Source organism: Lynx rufus, unplaced genomic scaffold (genome assembly GCF_022079265.1).
Source record: "Lynx rufus isolate CCGP_SWC_20201006 ecotype Redwood Valley unplaced genomic scaffold, mLynRuf1.p SCAF_18, whole genome shotgun sequence".
In the NCBI taxonomy this organism is placed as follows: Eukaryota; Metazoa; Chordata; class Mammalia; order Carnivora; family Felidae; genus Lynx; species Lynx rufus.
The window spans coordinates 30035226-30049728 of NW_025814832.1; the positions used below are offsets into that span (position 1 = coordinate 30035226).

General features: G+C 60.9%; 1 protein-coding gene across 1 annotated transcript; it reads left to right on the forward strand.

The window, feature by feature from the left end:
• Window positions 1-2683: 2683 nt before the first annotated feature.
• Window positions 2684-14259, forward strand: GRIN2C (glutamate ionotropic receptor NMDA type subunit 2C). The gene is made up of 12 exons (XM_047080922.1): window positions 2684-3097; window positions 5275-5873; window positions 6201-6315; window positions 7251-7462; window positions 7616-7781; window positions 8118-8271; window positions 9616-9741; window positions 10060-10289; window positions 10672-10832; window positions 11365-11552; window positions 12492-12724; window positions 13147-14259. The coding sequence occupies exons 1-12, from the start codon at window positions 2699-2701 to the stop codon at window positions 14239-14241; spliced, it is 3678 nt and encodes a 1225-aa protein (XP_046936878.1). The 5' UTR covers window positions 2684-2698; the 3' UTR covers window positions 14242-14259.
• The last annotated feature ends 244 nt before the right edge of the window (window positions 14260-14503 follow it).

The window sequence follows — 14503 nt, forward strand, 5'->3', positions numbered from 1 at the left end:
TTTTGTGGTCCCGGCGTTCAGTAATTTACCAGCCTGTTAGCGAAAGATGCCAGACGCTGAGGGAGGGGGCAGAGGTTCCTAAGACAAAGTCAGGTGTGTGGCAGGGGCATCATCTGGTGGGCAAATACCTGCCAGTGGCACAGTAGGGAGCTTCCCAGCCTCTGAGGGGTAGGGGTAGGAAGGGCAGGTGGCCTACAGCCCCACCCAGACCCTATGTCTTGTCACCTGCTGTGTCCCGAGCCCAGAGGGACTAGGGCAGGTGCCCTGTGGGAGAGGGATTTAGGTTGGGCCCTCAAAATTCTGGAATTTTGTTGTGTAGGCAAGAGAGAGGCCATGGGAAGAGGACATTCTAGCCAGAGGGAGCAACAGAGCAGGGACCTGGGGATGATGACAGTGGGGGCTGTCTGGCTAACAGACTGGCAGGAGCGTGGAGTCTATGGAGGGGAGAGAATGCGTTGGTGTCTGGGTGTGTGGGGCCCTAATCATGGGACCAAGGTGTCTGGACTTCATCTGTGGGCACCAGGGAGCAGCTGTGCTGTCTGAGGAGAGGGTGCGGTGGCCCTCTGAGCAACGTTTCAGATCAGTGGGGTGGGAGGGTGGGGTGGTGGATGGGAGGTGGAGGGGTGGGGGGCCGGGGCTGGGGCTATGACCCTCCTGCCTTGTGGGGGAGACTGGATGTCATGTGGTGATAAGACCCTGGGGTCTGAACCTCTTTGAATCTGCCCGTTGCTCTTTGAAGCCCAGAAATTTGCCTGAAGGAGCCCCTCCCGTCCAGTCGCATTCTGTGCTCACTCCTGACCTGCCTCAACTTCCTCTTCGCAACTCCAGTCCCAGGGGACACCTTCCCACAGGGGGAGTCTCTGGGGGCAGGGCCCCCTAGGAGTTGGGGGAGGGCCTGGATCCTGCATCTAGAGTCACGTTTTTCCAAAGAAGCAAAATGAGAGCTACATGCATCATTTTACATTTTCTAGTGGCAATGTTAGAAAAAGTAAAAAGAAACGGGTGAAGTTAGTTCTAGCCGTATATGTTTAACTCAGTGCGTGTGACATTATTTCAACACGTAATCAATATAAAAAATATTGAGACACTTCACGTTCTTGTTTTCATGCTAAGTCTTCAATATCCGGAATGTCTTTTGCCCTTAGAGCAGACCTCACTTCAGACGAGCCACATTTCAAGTGCCCATAGTCACATGTGACTGGTGGCTGCACAGCACAGACCTGGAGCTCAGAGCTGGGAGGCAGAGCCGGGGGAGGCTTGGGGCTGCCCAGGGGGTAGGGAACCTATTGGGACCCGGCTGTGGGCAGAGATGGGCACAGAAAGGCCTGGCAAGGGAGGGGGGACATGGCAGTCCCTTTTGCGGGTATAACTTGAGATCCCTGATTGGTGGTAGCTGAGGTGTGGTGTGGTGTGGCTTGGGCTGCAATCTCAGACTCATACATGTGTCTGGGCTGACGTTCTAAGTCGATGTACCAGGAAACCATACACGGGGGTGTGTGTGTGGGGACTTCAAGGGCACCAGAACGAGTATCCATTCCCTCCCCTGCCAAAAATCCTGTCTTCTCAGCCTAAATTAAACCAGGTTCACCCTGGTCACCCTTTGGCTCCTGGTCCCTTTGGCATCCCCGTTCAGAAGTTTTGCTGGGGATGTGATGAAGATGGAATGGGGTGGCACTGCCATGGCCGATGTCCAGCTGGGAGAGAGAGCTGCATCAGTGGGCACCACTCACTGACTTGGCTGTTGGTTCCAATCCAAAGCAATGATGTTTACTTAGCAGGGATACGCATCACGCCCTTGGGTGAGGTCAAAAAAATCCTGCACACTAGCGACGGCCTGGGGAAACAGCTCGTGTGCGAGACCTCAGGGTCCCAGGTGACCCTGAGTCCTGACCAAGTCAGTGGTGTCACAGCCCTGCTGTGGAGTAGGTACTACTAAGTTGAGGCCACTCAACTACTAAGTTGAGTGGGGGTGTCTGAGGCCCAGGAGGACGGGGCTCTATGCCAAGCAGGGCCACGCAGAGCAGGGCCCTTAGGGATGTTAGTTTCAGTTTAGGATGGGGAACACGGAGGCAGGGCAGAGAGTGTCACAGAAGCTGCTTCTCTCACCTGGATGTGGGCTGTCGCTATAGGATAAGGATGTTGATAGCAGTGGGGAGCCCCCATGCTGCTGTGAGGTAGGTCCCATGTTATCTTAAGAAAACCTACCTGAGTGGCTTCCCCAGGACCACACGGCTAGTCAGTGGCGGAGCTGGGACTTGAACTCAGGTCTGTCTGACTCAAATCCATGCACCTGGACACCAGACTAGCATTTTCAGTGCGTCCTCCCAGGGTAGGGCCCAGACAGATGAGTTTCCAAGGCTCTGGCCTTTGCAGCCAAGCAAACTGTTCAACAGCAGAATGGAAGTCGTGAGCACTGATGGGGACTCACGTTCTTCCTGCCCCCACCCCTCCAGAGAGCCCTGGGGATGCTCAGCTAACCTGTCTTTTTCTCTTTATCTGTGTCTGCCTCTCCCTCCCTCTCTGCCTCTCTTTGTGGAGGGAGGTTTTCTCCTGTTTTCTTTCATCCTTGGGATGTGTGTGTCTCTGACTCCTTCCCCCCTCCCCCGCCCCCCCGCACCGTGTGCTCATCTTTTCTCTTCGTGCTTCTGTCTCCCTCCCTGTACCCACCCTCATCTCTCTGCAGGACCCTCTGGTGGACATGGGTGGTGCCCTGGGGCCCGCCCTGCTGCTCGCCTCACTCCTCGGTGCCTGGGCAGGGCTGGGCCCGGGGCAGGGTGAGCAAGCTATGACGGTGGCCGTAGTGTTTGGCAGCTCGGGGCCACCGCAGGCCCAAGCTCGTACCCGCCTCACCTCCCAGAGCTTCGTGGACCTGCCTCTGGAGATCCAGCCGCTCACCGTGGGGGTCAACAACACCAATCCCAGCAGCCTCCTCACCCAGATCTGCGGGCTCCTAGGCGCTGCCCGCGTCCATGGCATCGTCTTTGAGGACAACGTGGGCACCGAGGCCGTGGCCCAGATCCTGGACTTCATCTCCTCCCAGACCCATGTGCCCATCCTCAGCATCAGTGGGGGCTCTGCTGTGGTCCTCACCCCCAAGGTGCCTGTCCAAACTCATGTCCCCTCATCCCGTGGGCCGGGAGCCAGGCTGGGGCTGCAAGAGTGGGGCTGAGGCTGGGCCAGGGAGAGACTTCAGCTCTGGGAAGCTGGGATTGGGTGGTGGGGGCTGAGGGTGTGACATGGGCGATGGGGGAAGAGGCTGTGGCAATTATGTTCTCGTGTTCTAGAAGATAAACTTTCTGGGCTGCTTTCACATTGTGTCTGGATGAGGCGGGGTGGGTGGCAAGCTCACCTCTGGCTTAGGTGGGAAGCCCCGGCCCACCTTCTCTCTGCTTCTCGGGCCTTCCTCGGTCAAGCTCCAGACTCAGGGGCAGAGGCCAGGCTGGGCAGGGGATCCGATGCAGTTAACCTGCAGGGGAACACCCAGTGTCAGGCCGCTGTCCCAAGCATGGGGGAGGCATGCCCTCACAGATCTGCAGCCCGTGGAGACAAAGTTCTAAAGACACGCTAATCTACAGTCACAGCTGGGACAAGCATTCTGAAGGAAAAACACAGGAGGGTCTAAGAGGGCCCCGTTTGGGTAGAGGGTTGGTCAGAAGGTCTCCTAAGAAATCATATAGAAGCTGAGGCCTGGAGGATGAGGGACAGTTGGCAAGGTGTGTGTGTGTGGGGGGGGGTTCAAATGGGGGGCAGTGTTCCCACCGGAGGCATCAGATGGTGTGAAGGCAGCTAGGTGGAAGGAGCTGGGAGGATTTGAGAGAAGGTTGGAGACGGGGGGTGGAATTCTGAGCACTCAGGAAGATATTTGGGTTTTATCCTAAGTAACTGGAGAGCCAAAGAAGGTGTTGAGGGGAGAGACCTATCTGATTTGCCTTTCTTTTATGATTATTTTTTATTAGGGAGAAACTTGAGCATACATAAAAGTAGAAGCGTATAATGACCCCATGTACCGTCCACCCCTGACCAACCCTGCCAGTATATATCTCTAATAGATAAGGGCTTAAAAACCGAACCACCACATGATCACATCTAGAAAATAATAAAAACTCCTTAACATCATCAAATATCCAGCCGGCGTTCAAATTCCCCCCTTGTTTCATAAACATCTTAAGTGCTTATTTTTATTAATTTTTTTAACGTTTATTTATTTTTGAGACAGAGAGAGACAGAACATGAACGGGGGAGGGGCAGAGAGAGAGGGAGGCACAGAATCGGAAGCAGGCTTCAGGCTCCGAGCCATCAGCCCAGAGCCCGACGCGGGGCTCGAACTCACGGACCACGAGATCATGACCTGGCTGAAGTCGGAGGCTTAACCGACTGAGCCACCCAGGCGCCCTAAGTGCTTATTTTTAAATTTGGTTGCTCGAATCAAGAAACCAGTTAGGTTTCCACGTGGCGATTGGCTGACGTGGCTTCGGAGCCACAATCTCTAGGATCCGCCAACATCTCTTTTTCTTGCAATTTGCCTGTGGGAAGAACTGGGTTACTTGTCCTGTAGGGTTGTCCCCGGTTTGCTTTTTTAAAGACGGGGACAGCAGTCGCAGTGTGGCGGAATCTTGGAGGGCCTGCGGTGGCAGGAGGGACCCCTCAGTTAGCAGGGGATTGCGCTGGTCCAGGCTCGAGCTGGCGTGCCCTTGGCATTTGTGATGGTGGAGGCAGCGGAGAGTTGGAACCTCCTCACCCACAGGGCTCCGTGGGGTGTTTTCCTAGGAAGCTTTGGTCCCGGCAGTAGCTCTCAGCGTGGTGGCTGTCTTAACAGTGCTTTAGAAAAATACAGACGCCCAGAGTCCCATCTCTGAGAGTCTGGTTCGGTTGGTCTGAGGCACTGCTTCCCAAACTAGCGGGCTCAAGAATCACCCGAAGAGCGTGTCAAGGTACAGATTCATGGGCGCCATCCCCAGAGGTTCTGATCCAGTAGGTGTGCGATGCGCCCGAGAATGTGCATTTCCGACACGCTCCCAGGTGACAGCTGATGCTGCTGGGCTTTGATCCAGCATTGGTCGGGCGCCAGCCCGCAAAAAGCCCTCCAGATGATTCTAATGGGCAGCAGGGGCTAGGGACCACATCGGGGGCGGGAGGCGGGTGTTGCAGCACAGGGCCTCCCGGGACGCCCCGCGTCTAGGGGACGCGGGCGCATTAGGGGACTGCAGGAGGAGGCAGAAGTTGGGGCGGGGCGCGCCGAGCCCCGCCCCGACTCAGGCCCCGCCCCGCCCCCAGGAGCCGGGCTCGGCCTTCCTGCAGCTGGGCGTTTCCCTGGAGCAGCAGCTGCAGGTGCTGTTCAAGGTGCTGGAGGAGTACGACTGGAGCGCGTTCGCCGTCATCACCAGCCTGCACCCGGGGCACGCGCTTTTCCTGGAGGGGGTGCGCGCCGTCGCCGACGCCAGCTACCTGAGCTGGCGGCTGCTGGACGTGCTCACGCTGGAGCTGGGCCCGGGCGGGCAGCGCGCACACATCCAGCGCCTGCTGCGCCAGCTCGACGCCCCGGTGCTGGTGGCCTACTGCTCGCGCGAGGAGGCCGAGGTGCTCTTCGCCGAGGCGGCGCAGGCCGGCCTGGTGGGGCCCGGACACGTGTGGCTGGTGCCCAGCCTGGCGCTGGGCAGCACCGACGCGCCTCCCGCCGCCTTCCCCGTGGGCCTCATCAGCGTCGTCACCGAGAGCTGGCGCCTCAGCCTGCGCCAGAAGGTCCGCGACGGCGTGGCCATCCTGGCCCTGGGCGCCCACGGCTACCAGCGGCAGCACGGGGCCCTGCCCTCCCCGGCTGGGGACTGTCGTGGCCACCCCGGGCCCATCAGCCCTGCCCGGAAGGCCTTCTACAGGTGGGCATCTGCCCAGGGCACGGAGGGGGAGGGGGCCGCTTCAGCGGACCTGGGTGGCTACACCTCCCACTAGCTGTGTGCCTGGGGCCAAGTTAACCTCACCTCTCTGGGCTTAGTTTCTTCAACTGAAAAAGAAGCCAGGTATGAGGTGTGGTGAGGATTGCAGGGGGAGGGGTGTCAATACAAAGAAACAATAATTGCACAGTCAGTGCTACTTGGGGGTGGTGATGGTGGTGACGTAGAAGGTGGGGGAGGGGGCATCTGGTCCTGGGCAGGGCTGCTGGCAGAGCTAACCAGGGACACCCTGGTTTCTCTCCCCCATCGCAGGCACCTACTGAATGTCACCTGGGAGGGCCGAGACTTCTCCTTCAGCCCTGGTGGGTACCTGGTCCAGCCCACCATGGTTGTGATCGCCCTCAACCGTCACCGCCTCTGGGAGATGGTGAGAAGGGGGTGAGCCCAGGGTCCCTCGGTATCCTCTCATTTTGTCCCTAGTCCCTCTTGTCCCACAGCTGAGCAGAGGGTCCCTTCTGCCCTTCATCCAGCCCCTCATCCTTCAGGTCTCAGCTGAAACATTTGCACCTGCGCCAGGGTGGGTGCTGCATCTCGGCTCAGGGCTCGACTAGCACCCTAGCCTCCCTCCACTACAGAACTGATCACTCTTATCATCTAGTCCGGCCCCTGGGGGAGTAACCCACAGCTATGCTGGCCAGACGGACATGTAAACAAATAGATTTGGGGATGCTCAGTGCTTGAGGAGAGATGTGTGCAAAGCATTATGGGGGGGGGGAAGAGGAGGGCCAGAAACCGGTTCTGCCTTCAAAGGAAGAAACGGGGGAAAGATTCACAGAAGTTGGGACGTTTGGGTTGGGCTGTGGAGGGTTGAGTCGAAGGCCATCAGGAAGGGATACTGGCCTGGTATAGACAGAGGGGCAGAAGGGTCTGGGACATTTTAAAGTGATTTGTTTGGGGGGTGTGTGTAGAGACTGAGGAGGAAGTGTGGGGAGGGGTAAGGTGGGCCTGAGTGTGGAAAACTTTGAGTACTGGGCAAAGGACTTTGTACCGAGGCGGGGGGTGGGGAGGGTGGGAAGATGTCTCAGGTCTGGGCTCGAGGAAGATGCTGCAGGCCAGCAGCAGTGGGGTGGCTAGATGAGAAGGCGTGGGGGCCAGAGGCTGGGAGGAGACTGTAGGGAGCCCCCCCCCCCTTTCTGGTCCATGCACAGCCCCTTGCTCTGCTCTCCAAATGCTCCTGCCCCAAAGCTCCCCAGGTTAGGGAGGGAGACTCTTGGCCCTGGCAGGTCCCACCAGAGGCCCCCACCTAGAGGGTGGGGGTAATCGGGCTGGAGGTCCCAGGCTGAAGCTGGTCACCTTTTGCAGGTGGGTCGCTGGGACCATGGTGTCCTCCACATGAAGTACCCGGTGTGGCCTCGCTATAGTGCCTCCCTGCAGCCTGTAGTGGACAGCCGGCACCTGACGGTGGCCACGCTGGAAGAGCGGCCCTTTGTCATTGTGGAGAGCCCTGACCCCAGCACGGGCGGCTGTGTGCCCAATACTGTGCCCTGCCGCAGGCAGAGCAACCACACCTTCAGGTCCGTGCGAGGGCACAGGAAGGCCCGGTGTGAGCTGTGTGCTGCCGTGTGACGGCAGGCGCGTGTGTCTTATGCCTGGGTGTGGGGGCGGGGGCCACCTGCCAAACTGGGAGTTGCTGCTGGCTCTGACTGCTGGTGGTCTCTTGGTGGCAGCAGTGGTGACACGGCCCCCTACACCAAGCTCTGCTGTAAGGGCTTCTGCATTGACATCCTCAAGAAGCTGGCCAAGGTGGTCAAGTTCTCCTATGACCTGTACCTGGTGACCAACGGCAAGCATGGCAAGAGGGTTCGAGGCGTGTGGAACGGCATGATCGGGGAGGTAGGCCCGCCCTTGCGGTCCACCTGAGCCCACCCCCCTGCCCGCCCGCCACCCCAGGCCCCATGCATCGCTCAGCCACCCCTAGATGTTCCTGCGCCGGGGGTCAGTCAGGGCGGAGCTTGGGGCCAGCTCCCACGGCTCTCCCAGTCGGCAGGGGAGACGGGTTGTCACCAGTGATGCTCCCTGGGGTGGTCAGTAGTGCAAGTGGGGCTCTGAGGACCCCAGATGGGAACAGCCCACTCAGTCAGGGGGGTGGTAGACGGGGGTGGGGGCTGTGGAGAGTGCTCCAGCCTGTGGGACCCCTCCTCCAACCCGGCCCGGCCCCCATGACCCCAGGTGTACTACCAGCGGGCAGACATGGCCATCGGCTCCCTCACCATCAACGAGGAGCGTTCCGAGATTGTGGACTTCTCTGTGCCTTTTGTGGAGACGGGCATCAGTGTGATGGTGGCACGCAGCAATGGCACCGTGTCCCCCTCGGCCTTCCTGGGTGCGGCTCTGGGTGGGCGGGGATGGCTCTGGGGTCTGAGGCGCAGGCGCAGAGACGGGGAGTTTGGGGTGGGCCTCAGAGGGCCCGCGCAGCCGCGGGCGCCTTGGAGGTTGGCCGGAGGCCTGAGCTGCAGGACGGTAGGATGCAGAGGGATAGGAGGCGAAGTCCGTGTTCCATCTGAGTCTGAGTGTTGGGTAAGGAGGGTGGAGGGGTCACTGTGAGGGGCAGGGAAGCCGGGAAGGCAGGCCGACTTCAGGAGGCGCCTGGTAGGCTGGGACACACCAGGGGAGAAGCTTCACAGGGAGCTGGAGGAGCCAACCCAGAGAGTGGGAAGTAGCAGTAGGAATTCAGCCTTGTGGGGGCAAGCCCCTTCGTGCCAGGCCTCACACTAGCTGCTGGGGAGACAGCCACAGTCCTGGCCGCTGCCCAGCGTCCTGTCAGGAAGTCAGTGGGCCCTGGAGTGGGGGATTTTCAGAGAGCCCCGAGGACAGGCAAGCCTCAGCCAGAAGCAGAGGAGAGAATCCCCTTCCTGCTGTGTGGCCTTGAGCAAGTCACTGAACCTCTCTGATCAGGATTCCTCAGCTGCGTAAGAGACAACAAGCCCCACCCCCACGGGATGGGCATTGCGGCAAAGGACACAGTGCTTACGGCAGTAATGCCTGCTTGCTCTGGGAGACTGAAGCCACTGAACAGATTGGTCAGAGAAGCTCAGTTGGTCTCCCCAGCTCCTGGGGCTTCGGGGCCCCGTCAGGAGGATCACGAGTGAGACTTGATCTCAGAGATCCTGATTCCGGGCAGAACAAACAGCCCATCAACGCTGGGCCAGGCGGGGCACTTCCAGAACAGGAGTGTGGTTAGCGGTGCTGGCAGGCGAGGGAGGAGAGGGAAAGAGAATTCCTTGGGCATGCTGGTGATACTTGGCATCAGGCTGGGTGGAGAGGAGGAGGGGGATGGGAGATGGAGTGGGTTGCAGGCAAGGGGGTGGGAGAGGAAGGGGAGAGAGCATGGGGTGTAAACTCCCTTTTTGTGAAAGGAAGTTGGGGGTCGGTGTGGGATCCAGGGGAGATGTGTAGTCAAAGGGAAGTTTCCTGGGGTGGGGTGATGGGACCTGGTCCCAGGGCAGAGGGGAAGGGGAGACAGAGAATGCTGGAGAGCCTGATCTCTCTTGGGGGTGGTCTCTCCCGGGGCCCTGCTGCTCTGAGAGTCAGAGACCCCTTGGCTCAGTCCTCGGAACTGACGGGCCCCACTTTGACCATGTGGACGCACCTGTCTGCACCCAGTGCTCTGGGCTGTGGGTGGGAAGGACAGTAGTGAGGCCTCTGAGCTGCCTCCCTCTGTTCCCAGAGCCCTACAGCCCTTCAGTGTGGGTGATGATGTTTGTCATGTGTCTCACCGTGGTGGCCATCACAGTCTTCATGTTTGAGTACTTCAGCCCTGTCAGCTACAACCAGAACCTCACCAGTGGCAAGAGTAGGCTCTCACCTAGGCCTGGGAGGGAGGGAGCATTCTGGACGGGTGGGCTCAGGGCTGCAGGGGCCCTACAGAGAAGGCTGGATCCTGGGGGAGGTCTCTGGCTTTTGGACAGCAAGCAGGGGCCAATCAGATATATGAGAGAGAGAGAGAGAGAGAGAGAAAGAGAGAGAGAGAGAGAGAGAGAGAGAGAATGAGAGAGAGAAAAGGGAGACAAGGTGGGTTGGCTTGCCCTGGAGGGGCGATGGCTGGGGATAGGGCCCCACCCAGGACAGAGTGAAGACTGGGGTCCCTCTGTGCCCACCCTCTCACCCCCAGAGTCTGGGGGCCCATCCTTCACCATCGGCAAGTCTGTGTGGCTGCTGTGGGCGCTGGTCTTCAACAACTCGGTGCCCATCGAGAACCCCCGAGGCACCACCAGCAAGATCATGGTCCTAGTCTGGGCCTTCTTCGCCGTCATTTTCCTCGCCAGCTACACCGCCAACTTGGCCGCCTTCATGATCCAGGAGCAGTACATCGACACTGTGTCTGGCCTCAGTGATAAGAAGGTTCTGGGGCTACAGCTAGCAGAGGGCGAGGGGTGCTGAGAGCAGGGATAGGCCTGTGGGACACAAAAGGGGAATCTGAAATGGAGCAGGGAGTAGGAAGGAGCTGGAGACCTGGTTGAGGGGAGGGCTGGGGCCTGGGACGAGGGGGCGGATGGCTCAGGTGCACCGACAGAGTGGCCTTGGGTAAGTCTCTTCCTGACCTGGCCTCGGGTTTCACCGTTTGTAAAACGCAGGAGTGGCCCGGACGGTCTCTCTCAGACTCCTGTGCCCTCACTCTGCAAGTGCAGACTCCAGGGCTGGGCGCCAGGGACGGGTCGGGGAGCGCTGGTGTGTCCGCAGGCTTGGACGGAGGTGACGAATGGCGCCTGCCCTCTGCCCGCAGTTTCAGCGGCCTCAAGATCAGTACCCACCCTTCCGCTTCGGCACGGTGCCCAACGGCAGCACCGAGCGGAACATTCGCAGCAACTACCGAGAGATGCACACCCACATGGTCAAGTTCAACCAGCGTTCGGTGGAGGATGCGCTCACCAGCCTCAAGATGGGGTGGGTCCTCAGCCCTGCACCCACCCTCTGACCGTCTCTACCCACATGTCTCCCCGTTGACCAGCCTCAGCTCTGGCCCTGTCTGAGAGACCCAAGGTGGAGACGTGGAGGCCGGGGTGTCCTGTAGGACTCGTAGGGAAGGGGGAGGGAGGTCTGGGGGCAGAGTGAAGTTTCAAGCAAAACTGGAGGCCCACCATTTGGCCCACAGATGCAGCTGAGATCCTGAGCAGGGTTCAGCCTTCATCTGAGTGGTGGCTGTGACCTTCTTAGGGTCCTAGGGAGACGGAGGGGCTGGGCACGGAGGGAGTGTTCTCTGGAGGCAGAGGGTCCCCTGGCCTCTCTGAGAGGAGGGGAGGTGGGGTCCCTGAGCTATGGAAAAGGGCTCTTCTCTGCATTCAGGATCCAGGGAACCAGAGAAGTCTCTGCCCACCCATCCCGCCTGGTCAGTGCTCAGCGGGCTCATGCAGCCCAGACCCCTGTCAGGCCCCAGGTTGGGTATCCTCACCTCACACGACCCCTGGCCTGTCCCCAGGAAGCTGGATGCCTTCATCTATGATGCTGCTGTCCTCAACTACATGGCGGGCAAGGACGAGGGCTGCAAGCTGGTCACCATTGGCTCTGGCAAGGTTTTTGCCACCACTGGCTACGGCATCGCCATGCAGAAGGACTCCCACTGGAAGCGGGCCATAGACCTGGCGCTCCTGCAGTTCCTGGGGGATGGTGGGTGCTGCTGCTGGGGGCCTGGGGTCCAGGGTGGGCCGTGGAACCTGAGGTGGGGACAGCTGCCTGATGGCCGATCAGCATCTCCACTACCGTTCTCTGAGTCCCAGGGCCTGTGGGCAGGAAGAGGTCTCTGGGAGTGAGGCTGGGGCAGGGAGGATGGGAGGGTGGCATCTGGAAGGACCACATGGAAACCTGGGGAAGGGGTGGGCTTGCCAGGAGGGAGTGGGAAATAGGATTTCAGGAGGCTCCCTGGAGGGCAGGAAGACAGGAAGGAGCTCAGGCCACACAGTGGGGCTTGGGGGAGGCTGACATCCTGTCTTTTTTCTCTAGACCCCTGTCCCGGCCATTTCCATCTTGAGGTCACCTAGGATAGTGCCAAGGGCCTGCCTCATCCCAGAGCTGGGGCTCAGGCTTGCCTTGGGACAGGGGGCTCACATATGTAAGCAGTACAGCGGAACCTGCCCCCAAACCCAGAGCTTTCAGCGCTATGAGGTCAAACTGATTTTCCATCAGTGCCACAGATTGAGAGTGATAGCAGTTAAGGTGCTGGGATGTCCTAGAGGACCTGGGCTTTTAGTCTCTGTGCGCCAAGCTCTGTGCCTGGCTTGTAGATGACCAATAGGTTTGACCCAGGTGTGAATGATAGGTAACATACCACGTCTGCCAGCTTTTACTGGGTGTGTGTGGGGGTGGGGGGCGGGGGTGGGCATGTCCAAGGCTGGCACTGTCTACCCCAGCCCCCACTCTGCTTTCCTTTCTTCCTGCTCATTGCCACCTCCCTTCCCCCACCCCCATCCTGCCCTGGCTGGCTAGATCCCTCTGTGGTCCTGTAAGGGGCTGGCTCCAGACCTCTCCTTGCTCCAGGCTTGGGCGAGCATTGGGAGGGTCTTTCCTGAGCCAAGTGTGCCCCCACCCCCCGCTCCCGCCTCTCACCAGGGGAGACACAGAAGCTGGAGACGGTGTGGCTCTCGGGGATCTGCCAGAACGAGAAGAACGAGGTAATGAGCAGCAAGCTGGACATCGACAACATGGCGGGCGTCTTCTACATGCTGCTGGTGGCCATGGGACTGGCCCTGCTGGTCTTTGCCTGGGAGCACCTGGTCTACTGGAAGCTGCGCCACTCAGTGCCCAACACGTCTCGGCTGGACTTCCTGCTGGCTTTCAGTAGGGTGGGTGCCACCCCACCCCAGGCAGGTCCCAGCTTTAGGGGCACCAACCCAGATAAGTCAGAGCTGGCTATGGCCCCATTTACAGAGGTAAAAACTGAGGGCCTTCCAGCATCACACAGCAGAAGAGAAGCAGAGCCCTTCTGCCGCAGGCTGGGCAGTGTTTCGGAGCCAGGCTGACCGGGTTCGAACCCTCACTGCTATTTACAAGCTGTGTGCCTTTAGGAAGAGATAACCTCTTGGAGCTTCAGATTGCTCCCTGGCAATTGCTCTCACAGTGGCGCAGTGCCGGGCGCATAGGAGGCGCTTAACGAATGTTAGTAGCTTCCTACCACTTCGGACGCCTGGGCTGGTGCTTGGACCGGGGGGCGGGAGGTCCCTGAGAGGAGCTGGCCACTCATGGCTGTCTCCTCCCGGCTGCCCAGGGCATCTACAGCTGCTTCAGCGGGGTGCAGAGCCTGGCCAGCCCCGCGCGGCCGCCCAGCCCGGACCTGACCGCCGGCTCGGCCCAGGCCAGCGTGCTCAAGATGCTGCAGGCGGCGCGTGACATGGTGACCACGGCTGGCGTGAGCAGCTCCCTGGACCGCGCCACGCGCACCATCGAGAGCTGGGGCAGCAGCCGCCGCGCTCCCCCGCCACCCGCCTGCCCCGGCCCGCGGCCACCCACGCCCGGCCCGTCCCCGGCGCCCAGCCCCCCGGGCCGGGGGCCGCCGGGCGGGGGTCGTGCCGCGCTGGCGCGCAGGGCTCCGCAGCTCCCGGGCCGCCCTCCGACGCCTGGGCCGTCGCCGCCAGACGTGTCCCGGGTGTCGGGCAGGCCGCCCCGGGAGGTGCGACGGCCGGTGCAGGCCGGGCGCGGCGGGCGGCACCTCTCGGCCTCCGAGCGGCGCGCGCTCCCAGCGCGCCCCCTGTCGCCCGAGCGCTGCCACTACAGCTCCTTCCCTCGAGCCGACCGGTCGGGGCGCCCCTTCCTCCCGCTCTTCCCGGAGCCCCCGGAGCCAGAGGACCTGCCGCTACTCGGGCCGGAGCAGCTGGCTCGGCGGGAGGCCCTGTTGCGCGACGCCTGGGCCCAGGGTCCACGCCCGCGCCACGCTTCCCTGCCCAGCTCGGTGGCCGAGGCCTTCGTCCAGCCCCGGTCGCTGCCCACTCGGTGTGGCCGCCCGGCCTGCCGGCGCTTGGCGCAGGCGCCGTCGATGCGGCTGCCGTCCTACCGGGAGGCCTGCCAGGAGAGCGTGTGGGCCAGGGTCCCCGTCTGGCCGCACAGACAGCACGCCTGCCTGCACGCCCACGTGCCGCTTTGCTGGGGGGCCATCTGTCCCCACCTCCCCCGCTGTGCCAGCCATGGCCCCTGGCTCACTGGGGCCTGGGGGCCTCCGAGGCACAGAGGCAGGACCCTGGGGCTGAGCACAGGCTACAGGGACAAAGGGGGGCTGGAAGAGGTCAGCAGGGTGGCCTGTGGGACACACGGCTTCCCTGGACCTTGTACCTGGAGGCGGATCTCCAGCTTGGAGTCAGAAGTGTGAGGGGTCAGCTACTGTGGTTCCCGGTCAACTGGATTCTCTGCCTGGCACTTCCAGGGTTAGTGCGGGCAGGCGTTTCTGGATTCCGCCTTGAAATCCTGGCCTTGGGTCCCCAGTGACAGATGTCTTCCATGGTCAGTTGAGTGACCTCGGCGGTCTCCGGGCCTGGTGTGGTCCGGGTGGGCTGTTGCTGTCCTCTTATGCAAAGCCCTTCCCGCCTGTCCTGGAGTCACTAGGAGCAGTGATGTCTCCCTGCCCTGATGTT

What these genes read in the sequence shown, in the direction of transcription:
- GRIN2C (XM_047080922.1), top strand. Translation starts at nt 2,699, where the DNA reads ATGGGTGGTGCCCTGGGGCCCGCCCTGCTGCTCGCCTCACTCCTCGGT. An exon ending in CCTGCAGTTCCTGGGGGATG is followed by an intron (nt 11,553 to 12,491) that starts GTGGGTGCTGCT and finishes GCCTCTCACCAG; the next exon opens with GGGAGACACAGAAGCTGGAG. An exon ending in TCCTGCTGGCTTTCAGTAGG is followed by an intron (nt 12,725 to 13,146) that starts GTGGGTGCCACC and finishes CCGGCTGCCCAG; the next exon opens with GGCATCTACAGCTGCTTCAG.